The sequence below is a fragment of the Aquarana catesbeiana genome, linkage group LG02 (assembly GCF_042186555.1).
Source record: "Aquarana catesbeiana isolate 2022-GZ linkage group LG02, ASM4218655v1, whole genome shotgun sequence".
Classification (NCBI taxonomy): Eukaryota; Metazoa; Chordata; class Amphibia; order Anura; family Ranidae; genus Aquarana; species Aquarana catesbeiana.
Genome location: NC_133325.1, coordinates 168,661,880 through 168,685,997, shown reverse-complemented (window position 1 = coordinate 168,685,997; position 24,118 = coordinate 168,661,880). Strand labels below are relative to the sequence as shown.

Sequence of the window (24,118 nt, the reverse complement as noted above, 5' to 3'; positions counted from 1 at the left end):
CTGCATATTGCCTCTGTTCGTATTCATTCCCCTCCATCCATAGGCCCTGTAAGGAGGGCGGGTCTTCCATCTTCCCGGAGGTCTGTTTCTCTGTCCTCCATGAAAATCCCTCTCCTCCCTCGAATCTCTCCTATAGGAGGGATGTGATTCATATTGATATCTCAGGGGTGAAAATCTATTATGTGTGGGTACATCATACCTCACATTACTTGGTGTCCTATATTCATGGGGTCTTTGATGGCTTGTCCTTCTATGATTAGATCTATCTGGAGCCCTATTGAGAGGTCTAGATCTCCCACGGTTCCCACCGTTAGAATACTCTGGGGATAGGAATTGGGAATTATCGACCATCAATTCCATCATCCGGCCCTCAGTGGGTTCATCTGGGCTCTCATCCATGCTGATGTCATCCATATCATCATTATGATCTCTCATCATTGATTGCCACTTGTATACTTTCCCATTCCTATAGTCAAGAACATCCCTTTTAAATTTCTTTTGTTTTTTTGCTTGGATCTCCCCATCATATTTTTTGATGATTTCCTGGAGTTCCTTTTCCTTATCCTTATATTCCCTTTGGGTAGAGAAGGGTGCCAACATGTTTTTAATCTCTGTAATTTTTGCTTCTATGCCCCTTAGTTTAAATTGTCTTCTCTTAACAATATTCCGAAGCAACTCTCCCTCACACTTATTAAAGAAGGAGTACCAATCACCCAATGTCTTCATCATCAATATTATCATTCGGGTGTAAGTCCCACCTTAATCTCCTAGGGGTCATTTTTTCAGTGATGTACATGTCTAAGGTGGCAATGTCCCACCACACTCTCAGCTGCTTCTCCATAGCATGTCTGAGCTGCCTCAGACATGCAAAAAAAGTGAATGACAGTGCAATCAATTCCAAAAAATTAAAAAATTATAAACACGAATGAATTCAAAAATGTGTAAAAAACCTATATGCAATAAAAAACAAAAAAGCCTGTCACAAGTGGTACGTCCCAAACTATAAATAGCAGGAAAAGAAAAAAAGTTCCAAGAGCTTAGTGACTGTGGTGTCCCCCTGCACTTTCCTTCAGGTCCCCCCCCTCCTTTCTCCTCCTTGCCCCCTCTTTTCTTTTTTCTTTTTTCCCTCCTTTTGGTACTTGTCCTAAGCGCAGAGATTTTGTGTTTTTGATCTAACTTAACCACCTCAGGGAGGTTATACACTCTGCAGCTATGGACATCTTCGGATATATGTCCAGCAGAAATATAGATTTAGGGGGCGTGTTCAGTCAGGAACAAGTCACCAACACGCAGGATATGCATAGCCTCATGAGGCAGCTCAGACATGCTATGGAGAAGCAGCTGAGAGTGTGGTGGGACATTACCACCTTAGACATGTACATCACTGAAAAAATGACCCCTAGGAGATTAAGGTGGGACTTACACCCGAATGATAATATTGATGATGAAGACCTTATGGGTGATTGGTACTCCTTCTTTAATAAGTGTGAGGGAGAGTTGCTTCGGAATATTGTTAAGAGAAGACAATTTAAACTAAGGGGCATAGAAGCAAAAATTACAGAGATTAAAAACATGTTGGCACCCTTCTCTACCCAAAGGGAATATAAGGATAAGGAAAAGGAACTCCAGGAAATCATCAAAAAATATGATGGGGAGATCCAAGCAAAAAAACCAAAAGAAATTTAAAAGGGATGTTCTTGACTATAGGAATGGGAAAGTATACAAGTGGCAATCAATGATGAGAGATCATAATGATGATATGGATGACATCAGCATGGATGAGAGCCCAGATGAACCCACTGAGGGCCGGATGATGGAATTGATGGTCGATAATTCCCAATTCCTATCCCCAGAGTATTCTAACGGTGGGAACCGTGGGAGATCTAGACCTCTCAATAGGGCTCCAGATAGATCTAATCATAGAAGGACAAGCCATCAAAGACCCCATGAATATAGGACACCAAGTAATGTGAGGTATGATGTACCCACACATAATAGATTTTCACCCCTGAGATATCAATATGAATCACATCCCTCCTATAGGAGAGATTCGAGGGAGGAGAGGGATTTTCATGGAGGACAGAGAAACAGACCTCCGGGAAGATGGAAGACCCGCCCTCCTTACAGGGCCTATGGATGGAGGGGAATGAATACGAACAGAGGCAATATGCAGAGAGAGGACCAATGGGGAACTGGAGAAGAACGAACCCCAACCACAAATCGAGGATATGGAGAGAGGAGGAACCCCAATTATGGGCAGGAGCATGGCCAGAGAATAAACACAGAGGAGATGCGAAGAAACCCGGTAAGAAGAGGCAGACAAGAGGATGCAGAGGAGGCAGGAAGAAAAAGAAGAAGAGTGTAACAGGAAAGGGCATCTATAACTTAAGTAGTGTAACATTTACAGCTGAAGAACTACAGGTGCTTGATTTGGGCCTAAAATTTGCACCGGATAAGGGCTTGGATAAATTTGAGGCCTATATTGATCTTCAAAAGTTCATGAGGAAACTTAATTTGAAAAAACACTTTGCTATGAACACAGACAGTAACATTAAGGACAACCCAGAATATATTCAAACCAACCTGAGGAATAACTCTACCTTCAACCCTAAAACGCCAGGGAGTCAGTGCCTGACTGCTTTCAAGAAAATGGTAGAAGAGGATTTGAGAGATCTGAAAGGGAAGGAAAGAAAGAGGAAAAATATCTGGAGGACCATCAAAGATTTAGGGAAACGACATGAGGTAGTTATACGGCCGGCCGACAAAGGAGGCGGACTGGTTATCCTGAACAAAAAAGATTATCAAGAAGAGATGGGCAACCTACTAAATGTGGAAAATACGTATAAAAAACTCCGAACTAATCCAAAGAAAAAATATGAGGAAAAACTAAAGAAGTACATCACTAAAGGAAAAGCTATGGGGATATTGAATGCTAAAGAAGCTGAATATTTATACTCTAACTCTACAAAGACCCCCGTGATATATTACACACCGAAGATCCACAAAAGATTGCACAAACCACCTGGAAGACCCATCATCAGTGGCATAAATTCGATCTTCTCAAGATTAGGGGAATACCTAGATAAATACTTGAAACCTCTGGTACAGCAAGGGAAATCATACCTGCGTGACAGTTTACAGCTCATCGAAGAACTCCAAAATATAAAAGGTACAGAAAATTGGGTATTGGCAACAATAGACGTCAACTCATTGTACACAAGCATTGAACAACCGGATGGGTTGCTAGCAGTAGAAAAGGCTCTATATGAGAACACAGCAATGAGACAGGGGCAGATCAACTACATTCGGGAAGGCCTTAAAATGGCAATGGAATGCAACTACTTTTGGTACAACAAGGAATATTTTGTACAAACTAAAGGTGTTGCAATGGGGGCACGATATGCACCAAGTGTTGCAAACCTGTTCATGAACATGTGGGAGGAGGAATACATTTATAACAAGAATATCCCCCAAATTAAAATGTACCGTAGATATATTGATGATTTAATCATCTTATGGGATGGCACAACAGACAGTTTTGAAAAATTCCTTGAAGAGCTGAATATGAATAGGTATGGGATCACGTTCACGGGAAAGTGGAACCTGCAGGCGATTGACTATTTAGACCTGGAAATCTTCAAAGCAGGGGATTCCCTCAATACCCGTACTTTTTTTAAAAGTACAGATCGGAACGGGTACATACCCACTTCAAGCTGTCACCATCCGAAGTGGAAATCCAACATTCCAAAAGGGCAACTATTAAGGATACGGAGAAACTGTAACACACTGGAAGACTTTGACGTCCAGGCAGATGTCCTTATTCAGCGGTTCCAAGAGAAAGGATATCCACAGGAAAACCTGGACAAGCTGAAACAGGAGATCAAGAACATGGATAGAAACCAACTACTTAAGAAGAACAGTAGGGCCAGAAATGATCAGACGGAGTTAACCTTCATTACAGGGTTTAACAACCAATATAAGGATGTGGAACGGATCATTAAGAAATACTGGCCTATCCTGAAAGAGGACCGTGTACTAGCCAAAATCCTCCCCACCAAACCGAAGTTTGTGTATAGGAAAGCACCTACACTTCGCAACCATCTTGTACATAATGTCATTGACCCCCCCAAGCAAACCCACATTATACCCAATATGAAAGGGTTCTTCAGATGCCGCAGATGTTTACCTTGCAGAGTTAGCAAACCCCAACCTAGAAACTGCAGACCATAAAGAATATGAGATTAAGGAGCTGATAACTTGTCATAGTACCCATGTTACTTATATCATTGAATGCCCTTGTCATTTACAGTACGTGGGGAGAACCACCCGCCCCCTCTATGTCAGAATACGGGAACATATCAAAAATATCAAAAAAGGGTTCCCGAAGCATCATCTATCACGGCATTTTGCCGAATTCCATCAAAAAGATCCAAGTGGCCTCATTTTTTACGGCATTGATCAAGTGAAAAACCACTGGAGAGGGGGCAATAAAGAAACACTGGTCTCTAGGAACGAGACAGGGTGGATATATCGGTTGGGGTCTATTGCCCCTAGAGGCTTGAATTTGGACATAGACCTCAACTGTTTTATAGCTAACCCTTAAACTAATCTACAGCAGTATTATCTAAATTATACTTCCGCAGGTCCTCTATGACGTATGTCCTTTATCTTTACCAGTTAGGTGTCCAGAAAAAAAGGGGGTAGAGGTTAACAAAACACTATGACATTAGATAATTAATCTACTGCCCGTGTATACATGTGCTGGTAGATAAATGATGAAGTAGGGGACAGCAGTAGGAAAATCATAGACATGATCAATATGGGGTTGGAGCATAGGTTTGAATACAGCCAACACCCTTAGCACCATCAACTTATAGAACTAATTAGGCATATGTGCATATATGGATGTAGGTGGGGATACCCACACCTAGCTATGAGGCATTATGTGCAATTTACATGCACATGGATATTGCTTCCATACATATGTATATATATTTCCAATCATGTCTTTTATGCTGTCTTCCGTTTGTGTTTACCAAAGCCCTTTATGTTGCTTCTTTTTATATCTATATTTATATTTCCCATGTCCTTAATGCAACCCACAACCCCGGGATGATAATATGTACTTCGACTTCCCGGGTTTCCTAGCACCCCAGAATGCAATGTAGGGCCCCCTTGGGGTGCTGACACCACATTGGAGAATGTCTACTAAGTAGTATCTGGGTGTACGTGGGAGAGTGCACTACTAGAACACACCACTGGGAGGCTGTAGTATGTGGGATTTTAACCATGTGTAGTAGTGCTCTGGAGTTGGAAATGGTTATACAATACCTATATTTGGGAATACACCGGCCCAATATAGGAATGTTTGTAAGTTAGTCCTTATGTATATATTTTTAATTATAATTTTTTTCCGAGCGGCTTAGAGGGTCTCAGAAACACCAATTTGATTTGGTTTCAAATCTCAGATGTAAAATACAAAAAATTCTTTTTCTTCTGACGTTTGGAGATCTGAAGCGGATACCCATAAAGACAGTAATGAACACTTAATATCTTTCCTTTACCTTTATACAAAAACAGATCTTGAATGGGACTCAGTTTTTCACTCTATTTATATTAACTTTTACAAGATAGACACTGGGTTTGCAAGATGGAGAACATGAAGTACCGTAACCCACCACTGTGGATTTTGCCTATACGATATGCTTACCTGATTTTTCTAACTGAACTTAACCTGTATTATATACTAATAAGATGTTTGATGCTACTATTACTTTGCGTGAAATATGTCTGGCAATCTATGTAAGGGTCAGCGGAGATGCATGGGTCCGTAATAAATACTATTATCCTTTGACCTAGGGACATAGGGATCTGATTTGGGTTCTCCTATTGGGAATGTACCGGGAGGAGGAGCTTTAGGAGTAATTGTCCAATCAAAATTCCTATAATGACGGGAGAAGGGAGGATCCAGCATGTCCGCCTACCTTATAACCTGTGAGGTGTAGTAAGATGGCGCCGCCTTTGAAAACGTCGATGACGAAACGCGTAAGGCGGGGCTACGCACTTACGTCATTTCCGGGTACGGAGCGAGAGAGCCTGGAACGCAGCTGGACCGCACGCTGCGGTGAAGCACTTCCTGGCTTTCGGCTTCACCCATAAGTGTAGTACGGTTTTATTTTCTCCCATATGGGGAGTTTTATGCTATTAAAGTTTTAATTATACTACACTATGAGGTGGCATCTCTTCTTATGAGGATTTCTCTGGGGATCCCCTTCTTGGACGTGGTATAAAGAGGTAACCTGGAAACGCCTGGGAGAGAGGACATCCTATCTCAGTGACCACGGGATATCGGCCAAGAGGACGGCATTGGGATCTTAAAGTGTCTGTCACCCCTGCAGGGGCAGTGGGAGCCGGTGAGTGGGGAGCCAAAAGGGGAGCACAGAAGTCACGGATTTTCATCTATAAGGACACCACAGTCACTAAGCTCTTGGAACTTTTTTTCTTTTCCTGCTATTTATAGTTTGGGACGTACCACTTGTGACAGGCTTTTTTGCTTTTTTGTTTTTTATTGCATATAGGTTTTTTACACATTTTTGAATTCATTCGTGTTTATAATTTTTTAATTTTTTGGAATTGATTGCACTGTCATTCACTTTTTTTGCACACGTATATGCTGGATTCATCACATCAGCTGCATAGTGTATTAGCAGCAGCACCTAGTGGTTATTTTCCGGAATTACCTGTGATACATAGGTGTATGAAATTAATAAGGGTCCTTATCACATTTCTTATCACATGTTTTTTAACTTACCATATATGGGGTCATTTATTATGAGTATTTAATTACCGTTTGTGTATGATATATTTCATATTAGTCACTTTATTATATATCATTTACACACTTCACAAGGAAGCGCCATACCTCTATTTACAATCTTTTACACATGTTAGTCCTCTCTGAGGGCTTAACTAGGGGTGGCAGCATACCTTATACTGTTTCTTTCTCATTGGGGTAATTACCCCCTGCACTTTCCTTCAGGTCCCCCCCCCCCTCCTTTCTCCTCCCTCCTCCCCCCCTTGCCCCCTCTTTTCTTTCATTTTTTCTTTTTTCCCTCCTTTTGGTACTTGTCCTAAGCGCAGAGATTTTGTGTTTTTGAACAAAAATTATCTACTTGCAGAACCCACATGCATCTTCAGGAATATGCTTTATGGGGTACAGGAAGCAGAAGCTGGCCTCAGGTCACAGAAGTAGATCACTCTGGAACTTAAAAGTGGTGCATTGTGGGGAAAAGTCATAAATTACTACATACCCTTCTCTGTTTTCCTAATAGTTTGTTGTGCTTCAAAGTATAATCTTAGTCTTGAAATATAGTCAATCTGATTATTTATATATATAATGTATTATCTCACAAAAGTGAGTACACCCCTCACATTTTTGTAAATATTTTATTATATCTTTTCATGTGACAACACTGAACTACTGACACTTTGCTACAATGTAAAGTAGTGAGTGTACAGCTTGTATTGTGTAAATTTGCTGTCCCCTCAAAATAACTCAACACACAGCCATTAATGTCTAAACCGCTGGCAACAAAAGTGAGTACACCCTTAAGTGAAAATGTCCAAATTGGGCCCAATTAGCCTTTTTCCTCATTGGTGTCACAAGGTCTCAGGTGTGAATGGGGAGCAGGTGTGTTAAATTTGGTGTTATCGCTCTCACTCTCCCATACTGGTCACTGGAAGTTCAACATGGCACCACATGGCAAAGAACTCTCTGAGGATCTGAAAAAAAGAATTGTTGCTCTACATAAAGATGGCCTAGACTATAAAAAGTTTGCCAAGACCCTGAAACTGAGCTGCAGCACGGTGGCCAAGACCATACAGTGGTTTAACAGGACAGGTTCCGCTCAGGACAGGTTCCGCTCAGAACAGGCCTCGTCATGATCGTCCAAGGAAGTTGAGTGCACATGGTCAGCATCATATCCAGAGATTGTCTTTGGGAAATAGACGTATGAGTGCTGCCAGCATTGCTACAGAGGTTGAAGGGGTGGGGGGGTCAGCCTGTCAGTGCTCAGACCATACGCCACACACTGCATCAAATTGGTCCTCATGGCTGTCGTCCCAGCAGGAAGACTTTTCCAAAGATGATGCACAAGAACGCCCACAAACAGTTTGCTGAAGACAAGCAGAACATGGATTACTGGAACCATGTCCTGTGGTCTGATGAGACCAAGATAAACTTATTTGGTTCAGATGGTGTCAAGCGTGTGTGGCAGCAACCAGGTGAGGAGTACAAAGACCAGTGTGTCTTACCTACAGTCAAGCATGGTGGTTGAAGTGTCATGGTCCGGGCTGCATGAGTGCTGCTGGTACTGGGAAGCTACAGTTCATTGAGAGAACCATGAATGCCAATGTGTACTGTGACATACTAAAGCAGAGCATGATCCCCCTCCCTTCGGTGACTGGGCTGCAGGGCAATATTTCAACATAACCCCAAACACACCTCCAAGGTGACCACTGCCTTGCTAAATAAGCTGAGGGTAAAGGTGATGGATGGGCCAAGCATGTCTCCAGACCTAAAGCCTATTGAGCATCTGTGGGGCTACCTTAAACGGAAGGTGGAGGAGCGCAAGGTCTCTAACATCCACCAGCTCCGTGATGTCATCATGGAGGAGTGGAAAAGGACTCCAGTGGCAACCTGTGAAGCTCTGGTGAACTCCATGCCCAAGAGGGTTAAGGCACTGCTAGAAAATAATGGTGGCCACACAAAATATTGACACGTTGGGCCCAATTTGGACATTTTCACTTAGGAGTGTACTCTCTTTTGTTGCCAGTGGTTTAGACATTTAATGGCTGTGTGTTGTTATTTTGAGGGGACAGCAAATTTACACTGTTATACAAGCTGTACATTCACTACTTTACATTGTAGCAAAGTGCCATTTCTTCAGTGTTGTCACATGAAAAGATATAATAAAATATTTACAAAAATGTGGGGGGTGTACTCAGTGGGATGCTGTGTGTATATGTGTGTGTGTGTGTGTGTGTGTGTGTGTGTGTGTGTGTATGTATATATAGATAGATAGATAGATAGATAGATAGATAGATATCTATAGATATAGATAGATATAAATTAGAAAAAGACAACGGGACGCGTTCTCCAATGCAAAAACTTTTATCTGATTGCTCTTCAAGACATGACAATATAATGCTACTGTACAGTTACGAGCATACCATGCTCTTCATCAGGCTTTGTGCAACAATCTGCCAAAGACCTCATACTTTTATACCAACACCACAGGGTGTAACCTCACAGGTGTATCCCATAATCCCATTGCCACTCTAAATTAACCCTCCACAGACTAAATCTAATGCAATCAATATAGTGCTAATACAAACTATATCTATATAATGCTAATACAGACATTTAGATCTGACTCATTCATACTACTCATCTAATTCTTTACCTCCTAACATGAGAAGAAGAATAAATTCCTCTACATATTTACACTGAAAGAAATTAGTCATATTATCACAAGAAAAAACAAAGCAAAAAACATAAGACAGATCTCTGTTTCTCTTTAGGCTGTCTATTTCCATGGTCCATCTCCAAATACACTCAATTTCTCCTATCCTGTATGGTTCCATTCAATCTGAAAAGAAACATGAAATCCATGCCTCACAATCTTTATAGAAATAGATATAGATCTTAATCCCTAGTCATTCATTCCTTCAGGGTGCAGGGACCGTGATTTATTTATCCACCATACTTCTGTTTGTTTCAGTTTTAGTATCCTGTCAACCTCTCTCCTGTCTCGAAGTACTACCTCCAAAACCATAAATATCAGATCTGAATCTTTGTGTCCCTGTTTAAGAAAATGCCTAGAAACTGGCAATCCTCCTGGTTGCTTGTGTCTAATTTTGCTACGATGCTGAGCAATCCTGTCCTTGATTTTTTGTGTGAGCTCCCCAAGGACTGACGTGTGAAAACCTTTCACCATGACCTTATCACCATTACCAGGATGTATATAATGGTCACCTTTCATTATTAAACTACACTGTATACAATTAAGGCAAGGAAAGCAACCCTTTCTCTTTTTGCCCAAAAATGTCATTTTTACTTCATACTCCCTTGGCCTATACTCAGACCGCACCAATGAGTCTCTAAGTGTCTTATTTCTTCGATAAGCTTTCATAGGTGCCTGTTGTAAATCTATCTGTTGATAAGCTTGTTTAAGTAGGGGCCAGTGTTTTTTAATAATTCTAAACACATCTTCACTTTAGCTGTGGAATTGCATAGAAAAGGGCAATCTTCTCACCTCCTGTTCTCATTTCCCTAAAAAGCTACCTTCTTCTCCTCCTGCTGTAATTTTCTAAGTTCCTGTGTAATGATATCCTCAGGGTATCCCCATTCTCTAAATTTGTGACACATCTCTTCCAGTCTTATCTTTTTCAAGGCGTCATCACTTAGGGCCCTTTCACACTGGGGCGGGGGCGGCGTTGGCTGTAAAGCGCCGCTATTGTAAGTGGCGCTTTACCGTCAGTATTCGGCCGCTAGCGGGGCGGTTTTACCCCCCACTAGCGGCCGAGAAAGAGTTAAAAACCACTGCAAAGCGCCTCTGCAGAGGCGCTTTGCCGGCGGTATAGCCGCGCTGTCCCATTGATTTCAATGGGCAGGAGCGGTATACACTCTGCTCCTTCACCGCTCCGAAGATGCTGCTAGCAGGACTTTTTTAGCGCGCACCGCTCCAGTGTGAAAGCCCTCGGGGCTTTCACACTGGAGACAAAGCAGCGGCACTTTCGGGTCAGTTTGCAGGCGCTATTATTAGCGCAATAGCGCCTGCAAACCGCCCCAGTGTGTAAGGGCCCTAACTATATGTGTTTTGAATAATTAATTTGGAAATATGTGCCTTTGTTCAAATTCATTCATAAAAGCACGGGCATATGACGGGGCAACATTAGAGCCCATAGCAACTCCATTGAGCTGTATAAAGAACTGATCTTTGAACAGAAAATAGTTATTGGATAAAACAACTCTGAAACATTGTAATTTGTGCTTCAGAGTAATTGTTACTATCCCTAATCAATCCTATCACCGCATCAATCCCAGCTTGATGCGGGATGGATGTGTATAGGCTGGCAACATCCCAGGTTACCAGTAACTCATCTCCCTGGCATTATGATACATTCTTCAATTTCTGCAAGAAATCGTTAGTGCCCCTAATGTAAAATTTAGTGTCCTTCACTAAGGGGGACAAGATTTTATCCAAAAATTGTGCTGTAGGAACAAAAATCGAGTCTCTCCCTGAGTCAATGGGACGTCCTGGTGGATATTGACTGTCCTTGTGGATTTTGGGCGGTGTATATAGGACCGGAATCCTTGTATGAGTAGGCAATAAAAACTTCCAAGAGATCACAAATGATAGTCCCTTCTTTAAATGTAGGTTTCAAAATACTTTCAAGCCGTTTCTTTATATACCAAGTTGGATCGTTAGTCACATATATATATATATATATATATATATATATATATATATATATATATATATATGTGTGTGTATATGTGTGTGTATATATATATATATATATGTGTATATGTGTTTGATCATTCAGCTGACAGATAATCTCATCCTCATATAACTGCGGGTCCATAATGACCACCAATCCCCCTTTGTCGGCGGGTTTTACTATGATATTCTTCCGTTTTGTCAAGTTCCCGCAGGGCTAGTCTCTCCTTATGTGATAGATTGTTTGGTATATGATCCCGATAGTCAATTTGAGAGACCAACTCTTTAACTTCTCGAGTTACCTCTTTAAGAAATGTCTAACTGGGGCATAGGTGGTACTGATTTAGATTTCACTTTCAAACCCAATGATTTACAGTCCAATGAGTTACCCACTGAATCCCCATATACAAACGGTTTATGAATAAAGTGTACTTTCCACCTGATATTTCGGAACAGTCTGTACAGATCTTGATCTAATTGAAATGTGTCTAAATGACTTTTATGACAAAAAGACCATGATTAATCAGTCCTACCTCCTCCGGCGACCAGACCCGTCTCGAGATATTGTGAATCAGGTTTCATATTTTTGCCATTTGGCGGGGCAGCGTGAAGTCTTTGAAAATATTTGATGGAATGACTACTATCCTGGGATACAATTTAAGATAAATATAGGTGGGAGGTCGGTCCCGTTTTTAAATACGAGAATTTATATAAATCGGGATCGGATAGAAAATATACCAAACCGATGGACAAAAGCCAATTGTTGCTATTTGATAGCTTCCACCCACCACATGTATTCAGATCTATTGTGAGGAGTCAACTCTGTAGGGTCAAACGTATAATTAGTGATGAGGCCTTGAAAAAGATAAGACTATAAGAGATGTGTCACAAATTTAGAGAAAGGGGTACCCTGAGAATATCATTACACAGGAACTTGGGAAATTACAGCAGGAGGAGATGAAGGTAGCTATAGGAAAACGAAAACAGGAGGTGAGAAGATTGCCCTTTTCTATGCAATTCCACAGCTACGGTGAAGATGTGTTTAGAATTATTAAAAAATACTGGCCCCTACTTAAACAAGCTTATCCACAGATAGAAGATTTACAACAGGCACCTATGAACGCGGAGAAATAAGACACTTAGAGACTCATTGTATACATCCTGTTAATGGGGAGAGGGTCATGGTGAAAGATTTTCACACGTCAGTCCTCCTATGTAATCTATATTTTAACATGCCCATGTAACTTAATATATGTTGGGGAGACCACGCAAAAAATCAAGGCCAGGATTGCTCAGCATCGTAGCAAAATCAGACACAAGCAACCAGGATTGCCAGTTTCTAGGCATTTTCTTGAACCGGGACACAAAGATTCAGATCTGATATTTATGGTTTTGGAGGAAGTACTTAGAGACAGGAGAGAGGGTGACAGGATACTAAAACTGAAACAAACAGAAGTGTGGTGGATAAATAAATTATGGTCCCTGCACCCTGAGGGAATGAATAGGGATTACGATCTATATCTATTTCTATAAAGATTGTGAGGTGTGAATTTCATGTTTCTTTTCAGATTGAACTGAACCATTCAGGATAGGAGAAATGGAGTGTATTTGGAGATGGACCATGGAAATAGACAGCCTAAAGAGAAACAGAGATCTGTCTTTTGTTTTTCGCTTTGTTTTTTCTTGTGATGATATGACTAATTTCAGTGTAAATATGTACAGGAATTTATTCTTCTCATGTTAGGAGGTGAAGAATTAGATGAGTAGTAGGAATGAGTCAGATCTAAATGTCTGTATTAGCATTATATAGATATAGTTTGTATTGGCACTATATTGATTGCATTAGATTTAGTCTGTGGAGGGTTAATTTAGAGTGGCAATGGGATTATGGGATACACCTGTGAGGTTACACCCTGTGGTGTTGGTATAAAAGTATGAGGTCTTTGGCAGATTGTTGCACAAAGCCTGATGAAGAGCATGGTATGCTCGTAACTGTACAGTAGCATTATATTGTCATGTCTTGAAGAGCAATCAGATAAAACTTTTTGCATTGGAGAACATGTCCCGTTGTCTTTTTCTACTGAATATTGGTGGAGGATTGGGAGCCCACCTTGACACTGAACTCCAGAAAAATAGAGGAACAGACGAAGTAACCCACCCTACTTTTGTATATGTATGTGTATATATATATATATATATATATATGTGTGTGTGTGTGTGTATGTGTATGTGTATATATATATATATATATATATATATATGTGTGTGTGTGTATATATATATATATATATATATATATAAAATATATATATATATATAAAATATATTCTGCAGTTTACATGGCATGCACAGTATGGCCGTGTTTTATTGGTACAAACTTATCAAGAGGGAAGGCACACATCATAACCAATGGAAATAATAAAATACTGCGCTAACAAACAAAAAAATGTATAAGCTGCGACTAGAGTGTTATACAGCACAATCAAATAAACAATAAAAAAGTCGCGCTAAGGATGTGATAAAGGCAACAGATAAATGCCTTAAAACCTCATAGAGGAATATAAATCAAAGTATAAGCGATAATCAATGTACAAAATAAATTGTTGATGATCAATATAAAAAAAACAAATCTTATAAAACACAGATAATGACCATATAATCTGTGTACAGTGAACAGTGATGTGATGTGATAAAGACAACAAATAAATGCCTTAAAACCTCATGGAGGAATATAAATCAAAATATAAACAATAATCAATGTACAAAATGAATTGGTGGTAATCAATATTATAAAACAAATCTGATAAAGCGCAGGTAATGTCCATATAATCTGTGCACAATGAACAGTGATTGATTAGAGTCCATATATTGTGTAAAGCCAAAAAACGAAAACCAAACATAAAAAAAACAAAAAAAAAAAAAAGGACCAAAAAAGAAATATCCCCAAATGACAGGTGAAAAAATAATCTTGCTGCAGTGAATGGGGTGCGTAGATGAAACCTCCATCTTCAAAAACTGCTGCCTCTTACCAGAGAGCGTTGGTCCCTTAATTATAGGAGACCTCACTGGGCAGATGGCTGTAACCCCAGCCCGGGATCTGAGAAACAGGCACTAGATATCATCCGGTCCACAGGAACCCTCTCCACAGACCGCAGCAGGATGGATTGAATGTGTCAGCATGAAAAAGATAAATTGCTCTACATAGCATAAAATATTCACATTTATTGAGTAAAATGAAGCCAAAGATGCACTTACAAACAGCGGTTGTATATAGGCATAAAGAGAAAGCCGGCCGGCTCCAGAACAACCCGTAACTTCCGGGTATTCGAATAGCGGTGTCGTCAGGACGTAGCTCCTCCTCCCAGATATGGTCATTATCTGTGTTTTTATAAGATTTGTTTTTTTTTATATTGATCATCACCAATTTATTTTGCACATTGATTATCGCTTATACTTTGATTTATATTCCTCTATGAGGTTTTAAGGCATTTATCTGTTGCCTTTATCACATCCTTAGCGCAACTTTTTTATGCATTTGTAAGGTCAGGCACTGATGTGGACAAGAAGGCCCGGCTCGCAGTCCCTGCTCTAATTCAACCCAAAGGTTTTCTATTGGGTTGAGGTCAGGACTCTGTGTAGGCCAGTCAAGTTCCTCCACCCCAAAATCACTCATCCATGTCTTTATGGATTTCGCTTTCTGCACTGGTCCGAATCATTTGGTGGAGGGGGGATTATGGTGTGAGGTTGTTCTTCAGGGGTTAGGCTTGGTCCAGTGAAGAGAACTCTTAAGGCCTCAGCATACCAAGACATTTTGGACAATTTCATGCTGCCAGCTTTATGGGAACAGTTTGGGGGTGGCCCCTTTCTGTAACAACATGACTGTGCACCAGTGGACAAAGCAAGGTCCATAAAGACATGGAGGAGTGAGTTGGGTTGGAGGAACTTGACTGTCCTGACCTCAACCCGATAGAGCACCTTTGGGAAGAATTAGAGCGGAGACTGTGAGCCAGGCCTTCTCATTCAACATTAGTGCCTGACCTCACAAATGCGCTTCTGGAAGAATGGTCAACATTCCCATAGCCACACTCCTAAACATTGCAGTTCAAAAAAAAAAAAAGCTTTTAAAGGCATTTTGGGCTTTTATTTCTCTGCCTAAAAGCTTGAAGAAGCTTGCGCTTTTTTGTGCTCTTTTACATGTTTTTATTGAGCTTATAAGAGCTTTTTTGAGCATAAGCATTTTTTTTCACAAATCCTCCCTAATTTTTCCCTTTTTTTTGCTTGTTTTTCGGCACTTAGGCGTCTTTTCTGCTCGAAAGCTCCTCTCAAAAACGCGAGCTTGGTAGGGTTTTTTTTTTCTGCCTGTAAACTCCTGAAAAAGCCATAATGTGCATGGACACATTGTCTAAAATTGAGGAGCGTTTCCAGGCAGAACAAAATGAGCGCTCAATAAAGCTCAAAAGCCAGTAGGAGCCGCTTCTTTGAGATGCAGTGTGCATGAGCCTTAATTCATCCCAAAGGTGTTCTGTGGGGTTGAGGTCAGGACTTTCGTGCAGGCCAGTCAAGTTCCTCCACCCCAAACTCACTCATCCATGTCTTTATGGACCTTGCTTTGTGCACTGGTCCAAATCATTTGGTGGAGGAGGGATTATGGTGTGGGTTTGCTTTTCAGGGGTTGGTCTTGGCCCCTTAATTCCGGTGAAGGGAACTCTTAAGGCGTCAGCATACAAAGACATTTTGGAAAATTTCATGCTCCCAACTTTGTGGGAACAGTTTTTGGGGATGGCCCCTTACTGTTCCAACATTACGGCGCATCAGTGCACAAAGAAAGGTCCCTAAAGACATGGATGAGCGAGTTTGGGGTGGAGGAACTTGACCGGCCTGCATAGAGTCCTGACCTCAACCCGACAGAACACCTTTGGGATGAATTAGAGCAGAGACTGCGAGTCAGGCCTTCTCGTCCAACAGCAGTGCCTGACCTCACAAATGAGCTTCTGGAAGAATGGTCAAACATTCTCATAGACACACTCCTAACGACGATGCCATTAAAGTTCATGTGCGTGTAAAGACAGGTGTCACAATACTTTTGACAGCATAGTGTATTTAAAGCGGTTGTAAACTGCTATGTGTGTGTGTTTTTTTTGTTTTTGCAACCTGCAAGTTAGGCTATGTTTCCACTAGTGCGTCCCCAAAGTCGCGCGATTTTGCCGCGATTTTTTACCGCGACTTTTTACCGCGATTTGAAGCAATGCCTGTATCTATGGACCTCAAGTCGCATCAAAGTGGGACCAAAGTAGTGCAGGGACTACTTTGAAGTCGCTGCGACTTGAAGTCGCACAGATATGAACGGTACTCATTGGAAATCATGGGAAACAATTTGTCATGCGACTTTTCAGTCCCAAGTCGCATGAAAAGTCGCACTAGTGGAAACAGAGCCTTAAAGCCATAATGTGCTAGTTAGTATACATGCATGTCGTTTAGAGCACAGGACTTTGAAGGAATGGTCTGGGTGGCCGTTCCTTCAGAGCGCATGAGCCGTTGACATCATCGGCTGCATGTACAGTAAATATTTCCTAAACGGTACACATTTAGGAGATATTTAAAGTACCTATAGATAAGCCTTATAGGCTTACCTATAGGTAAAAGTCAGAGATGGGAGTCTACTCCCACTTTAACTGGGTTATGATTTTTGTTATATTACAGAAGTTTATTTTAAGTATTGGGGAGTGAAGCATTCCAGTTATTTTTCTACAGTTTATTTTATTTCTGACTAATAAGACTTTGTATGTGTGTGTTTATGTATGTATTTACAGTTCTGTGAAATAGTATTTGTCCCCTTCCTGATTTTTTTTTTTTATTTTGCATATTTCTCACACTTAAATGATTCAGATCATCAAACAAATTTTAATATTACACAAAGATAACCAGAGTAAATCCAAGATGCAGTTTTTAAATTATTATTTCATTTATTAAGGGAAAAATGCTGTTCAAACCTGCCTGGTCCTATGTGAAAAAGTAATTGCTCAAGTGCACTTGGGTTATGCAGCAGGACAATAATCCAAAACGCAACAGCAAGTCCACCTCCAAATGGTTCAAACAAAGCAAAATGTAGATTTTGGAGTGGCCTAGTCAAAGCCTGGACTTAAATCCAATTGAGATGCCGTATCATAACCTTACACAGGCCATTCATGCTGGAAAACCCTCCAATGTGGCTGAATTATAACAATTCTGAAAAGAAGAGTGGGCCAAAATTGCTCCACAGCAATGTGAAAGACTCATTGCCAGTTATTGCAAACACTTGATTGCAGTTGTTGCTGCCAAGGGTGGCACAACCAGTTAGTAGGTTTAGGGGGCAATTACTTTTTCACATAAAGCCAGGCAGCTTTAGACAGCTTTTTTGCCTTAATAAATAAAACCATCATTTAAAAACTGCATTTTGTATTTACTCGGGTTATCTTTGTGTAATAATAAAATTTGTTTAATCTGAGTCATTTAAGTGTGACAAATATACAAAAAAAAAAAAAATCTGAAATGGGGCAAATACAATGCTGTGAGAAAGTGTGTGTGTGTGTGTATAGATATATACACACAGTTGTGCTCAGAAATGTATATACCCTGGCAGAATTTATGATTGTGGCCATTTTTCAGAGAATATGAATGATGACACAAAAACTTTTCTTTCACTCATGGTTAGTGTTTGTTTGGCTGAAGCCATTTATTATCAATCAACTGTATTTACTCTTTTTAAATCATAATCACAACAGAAACTACCCAAATGACCCTGAACAAAAGTTTACATACTACATTAATCTTGCTATCAATTTTGACCAAATTTCCTTTGCCTCTGTAGCTCACACATCCCCAAAACATCAGCAATCCACCTCCGTGTTTCACAGTAGGAATGGCGTACCTTTCATCATAGGCCTTGTTCACTTCTCTCCAAATGAAGCGTTTGTGGTTGTGGCCAAAAAGCTCAATTTTGGTCTCCTCACTCCAGATGACTTTGTGCCAGAAGGTTCGAGGCTGGTCTCTGTGCTGTTTGGCGAATTGTAAGCGGGATACTTTGTGGCATTTGCGTAGTAATGGCTTGCTTCTGGCGACTCGACCATGCAGCCCATCTTTCTTCAAGTGCCTCCTTATTGTGCATCTTGAAACAGTCACACCACATGTATTCAAAGAGTCCTGTATTTCACCTGAAGTTATTTGTGGGGTTTTTTTTTTTTGCATCCCGAACAATTTTCCTGGAAGTTGTGGCTGAAATTTCAGTTGGTCTACCTGACCGTGGTTTGGTTTCAACAGAACAACTCATTTTCCACTTCTTGATTAGAGTTTGAACACTGCTGATTGGCATTCACAATTCCTTGGATATCTTTTCATATCCTTTTCCTGTTTTATACGGTTCAATTACCTTTTCCCGCAGATCCTTTGACAATTCTTTTGCTTTCCCCATGACTCAGAATCCAGAAACGTCAGTGCAGCACTGGATGAAAGATGCAAGGGTCTATCAGGAGTCCAGAAACTCATTGACCTATTATACACACACACTAATTACAAGCAAACAGATCCCAGGTGAGGATGGTTACCTTTTAATATCCATTCGAACCCCTTTGTGTCAACTTGTGTGCATGTTATCAGGCCAAAATCACCAGGATATGTAAACTTTTGATCAGGGTCATTTGGGTAGTTTCTGTTGGGATTATAATTTAAAAAGAGTAAACACAGTTGATTGATAATAAATGGCTTCAGCCAAACACTAACTATGAGTGAAAGAAAAGTTTTTGTGTTTATCATTCATATTCTCTGAAAAATTACCAAGAAATCATAAATTCTGCCAGGATATGTAAACTTATGAGCACAACTGTATGTATGTATGTGTTTGTGTATGTATGTATATGTGTTTATATATAAAGATGAGACAATTCTAACTCTAACTTTTCTTAAAAACTTACCCTCATATCTCCTCCTACCGATAATACATACCGTGTATAAAAAAAAAACTGTGTGCTTACCTATTTTTATTCCAGTGGTCTGGTCTTGTGATCCAGCAGCTCCGCCTCCTCTGTGTGAGGGAGCGGCTGCAGAGGTACTGAGCAAGCGGCGACAACGGATGGGTCATGGAAGCCTATGGGTCACATACCCGCTCCAGGAATTCACAGCCGTTGTCGAGCGCTCCCTTACACCAGAGATGGAGCTGCTGAAGCATATGACTGGTGTCGATTTTAAAAAAGGTAAATATGCAGCTCTTTTTACCCAGGGTATGCTGGATAGACAGAAGGATGGGGGAGGGAATGTTTTTTAAAATAGTTTGAGTTAGCTTTTACTAACACTTTAAATCTATAAAAAACAAAACAAAATGTGAAGTTTAGCAATTCTATGCTAAACAATTTATAGCTGGCAATTCCTCCTTTTATTACAAGCAATGCTTGAACTTAAAGCAGTTCTAGGATTAATGTTAAATAAGGTTTTATGCATCCACTACATTTTTATATTCAGCAAAAATAAACAAGTTGTGATGTAAGATGTTAATCTATCATTAAAGTAGAACTAAAGGCAAAACTTTTTTTTCATTTTGGCTGTAGCAAGGGAGGGTTATAACCCCTGTTGGTTCATTTTTTGCCATCTGTGTCCCATTGGGGAGATTTCCCTTCACTTTCTGTCCTAAAGCCAAAACAGGAAGTGCGAGGAAATCCTTGCAAATTCAGGGAATCCCTGGGGACCCCCAGGTCATCAAAGCTAGAGTCCCCATTGGAAAATTTCCCCTCCAATACTTTTCTGGGGACAACCTAACATTTGGGATTTTTTTAATACTTTCAATTGAAATGCTAATGGTAAACAAATAGAGAGGCTGAATCTTCCTAATTGGGGCACAGACAGCAAAAAAAAAAACTGCCAGCGGCTCTAACCTCTCTCCACTCTGCCCAAAACTAAATAAAAAGTTTTGCCTTTAGTTATACTTTAAGTCTATATAACCTGCAGCAGTAAACGTATATTTTGCGCCTTTTTGATCTGTTAAATATAACATTGAAATAGTTTTGTTATATCTGATCCATAAGTGCTCAAAAACAACTGTTGAACTGGCCAGATTCTGATAACGTCCTGTTCTCTCTACTTCTGCTGACTGTTTTCAGTTAGCATTGTACCCTACTTTCTCTGTGGATTACATAACGCCTCCCTTTTCCCATGTTATGGGGAGGGGTGTTCTGTAGTCCTAAAACACTTCTGTCTTGGGTTGACAATGCTACTTTTCAACAGATACACTAAAGCGAGTGAGCATTGTCACCCTAGAGCAGGAAACGTTACTGGCAGGATCACCAGCTGGCAAAGAGGAACAAAAAGACAACTTGCTTTGATTTCATGGTAATCCACTGTAGACCTCTGAATGGATAAAACATTTTTGACAGCCTGTTTAAGGGTTAATGCAAAAGCAGCAAATACATCTATGTTTACTGTTTTAACTGTCTAGGGATTTGTAAAACTGACCATTTTTGATATCCATTCACCTCTGCAAGTTTAGCATTACTGCTTCGTAGGTGTGGACAGAAGTAATGACGCTGATTCACTGTCCACTGAGAGGCCTGGAGGTGGAGGGGTGACATTGTTGAAAAATCTATGTTTTTGTGTACTAGACTATACTAGAATAGAAGCTAAAACTTTACATATTTTTTGTATTTGCTGTATTTTATTGTATATGACTCTTTTGAATTATAAGAGGCTGCCTTGGTTTATCTCTATCTAAATAAGTCAGTTTGCTGCCTGCCTTTAGTTCTCCAAGATGCTGCCCTGGAACCAGCATGCAAATCAGAATAGAGTGAAGTAAGAACTCTCTCAACCTCTGAATCTGTACCTTAGAATGTACTTTGGATTAGTATGTTAGCCAGGAAGTTGGTATATTCAGGAGAAGATCGGAATGACAGACTTTACACTTGATTACTACAGGTTTCCTTTCATATTTCATATATGTGATATCATAAACTTGAAGGGCTCAGTTGATATTTTTTATTTTTATGCAAATGTAATGGTTTTGTAATCACCAGGTGCCACCCCAGCTGCTGAAACGCTCCCGCCGAGGCAGAAGAAGAGGCCAAAAGTAAGTTAAATGTTAGTAAGATAAATGCTCCTAAAGGGAAGTGATGGTGTATTTTCAGCAAATAACCCCTTTTTTACCTGAAATTTAGAAAAAAATAAAATTTGTGTGTTTTGAGGCCTCGTTCACACCATGTGTAGAGACGTGAGTTTTTCCTCACTAGTTTTTACAAGGGCACAAAGAAAACAATTGTTATCTGTGTCCTGTTTACACCACAACACTTTGCATTAATGCATACATCTTGAAACCCAACGTAAAACTCAAGCTTCTGTGAAGAATTTGACCTTCTGTCCAATTGTGATCACAGTTTACTGCATGTTCCTGTTGGGTAGAGTTCCCTGATAGGGGCACTGCAATAATAATGACCCCAGACCCTAAAAAAAAAAAAAAAATATATATATATCCTGATCAATACAGTACAGGACACCGACTTTTATAAATCATTACTACTGGGTTGAATGCAGCTACCTTCAGTTGATCGGACACTGGCAAAAAAAAAGGCTGCAGGGACACTCCCTATATAACCCCTCCCACTCCCAGGCAGCCGTAATGCCCATTTTATTTCCCTTTTGGAGTGCGCTGAGATGGCTGTCCATCCTTATGGTAGCATGGTCAGACATGGCTAGGGATAATTTCTTTGGTGCCTGTTTTCCCAACCCTACTAGAGGGCACCTGATGGTGCCGTGTCACCTTTTGCCCTTTCTTTTTAAGCACCCCTGCACAGCCTGAAGTGCATTCTACAAATTCACCACCTTACTTAGAGGAAGGTTGCTGCATGTACACACCCTGCCTCTTTCTCTTTGGATTTAGGACACCGACCAAGCAACATCTCCTGGCTGTAATCACTGCGGGCATACAAATTGCAGTTTTCTCTTGTAGTGGCTTACAGCTGCTTGCATAAAGGCATTACACCCCTCCCCTGCACCATTGCTATAGAATGGGTACATTTTTTCACACACATGGTGGACCATGAGCAGAATAAGGAGTCAGGCAGGCTCAAAAGCTCAGGCTCAGATTTTAGCTCTATTTGTTTTAGTACATTGGTTCAAGGCCCTGGTACCCACCTACTATGCAGCCAGTTCTTTGGTCAAGTCTGCCTCATCCTTCCTGTCTAGAGAGTCATTTTCTGCCACAATTTTAAGAGTTCATGAGCATAATTTCTGGCCTTTTTTGAGGCCTTCGTCTACAGGGGTTATGGCTGTGCCCCTTCTACCTCCCCTTCTGACTTCGATCTTTGACTTTGCCCTTGAGAACCCAGTACCGGAGAAGACATCTGTTGAGGAAGAATATTAGCTCTCTGAGGCATCTGTCAAGTCTGCTTGCCTTAAGGTATCTAGTATGGGGTCCCTAAAATTCCCTACACACGCTAAGACCTTTCTGGTTCACGCATTAGGTGAGCCTTCCTCTATAGTGACTGTCCATATCTGGAGCATCTCCCGCTGCTGTCACATTGAGGGATTGGGGGGGTTCTGGGCTGGTGCATTATTGTAACATTTGTTACATGTTACACCCTGAGTATGGGGTGTTTCCTTTAACAAAACCCCTACAACCCCTGTGTATAAAGACCAGGTATGTAAGAGATTATAGGCCCTCCTTAAGGCTAGCTTTGCCATGGCATGACCTGCAATCTGGAGTTTTATCTATGACAGGTTGTCAGACCTTTGCTGTCTGAACAAAGCATATGGCCAATGCCACCCCTCTGCCAATAGCTGGAACTTTTGCCTTATGCCTCTGCATAAATGACTTGACAGACATACTTTGCTAAATTTCTTGGACAAGCCTACTCTCTGAACACTCTTTGACTTAAAGCGGAGTGCAACTACTTTTGTAGCTGCTGAGTTTTAATAAGCTGAAAAAGTAGTAATAAACACACTCACCTGTCCCCACGGTCCAGCGATGCTGCCGCCGAAGCCTTGGTTCTTTCCCCCGCCTCTTCTCTGCACCAGCATCACTAGTGTAGGCACCCGGCTGTGACAGCTTCACAGCCGGGTGCGCACTGCGCATGCACATCACACTGCACTGACCTGAATGGCTGGGCAATCTTCTGGGACCTGTGACTAGATTGCAGGGAGGAAGGGGGAGAAGAGTCGCCGCCTAGGTGGTACGGGCGGAAGTGGGAGCTGGGTACCTCTCAAAAGTAGGTACCCACTCATCCCCCCCCCCCCCCCCCCCCAAAAAAAATGAGGGAGTTAGGACTCCTTAAAGCGGAAGTTCCACTTTTGGATGGAACTCCACTTTAAGCCCCGTACACACAATCAGAAAATTGGATCAAAAATACTGCTTTCAAAGCTTTCGTACCATAATCTAATTTTTAGCACACAGCTTTCGTCCAAAATTATCCGAAGGGACAAACACAAACGTTTTTTGTTTAATCGGTACAATTTTCATCCGTTAGTTAACCTCTTCTAATTTGATTGCAGACTTTAGCAACTAAAATAGTAAAAGGACGATCATTCGTCCAATAATCTCATCGTGTGTACCAGGCTTTAAATGATGGTCAGCTGAACTAACCTTCAAGAAATGCCTTGAGCAT

At 40.8% G+C, this 24,118-nt stretch overlaps 1 protein-coding gene across 5 annotated transcripts in view; it reads left to right on the top strand.

Annotated features, from left to right (window-relative positions):
• The window catches only part of MBD6 (methyl-CpG binding domain protein 6), a 153,619-nt gene that overhangs the window by 107,357 nt on the left and 22,144 nt on the right, over positions 1 to 24,118 (top strand). For all 5 annotated transcript variants that reach the window (XM_073613787.1, XM_073613790.1, XM_073613789.1 and 2 more), the window contains one exon: positions 21,536 to 21,588. In XM_073613787.1, coding sequence (XP_073469888.1) covers positions 21,536 to 21,588 — 53 coding nt within the window. The remainder of the gene's footprint in view (positions 1 to 21,535; positions 21,589 to 24,118) is intronic.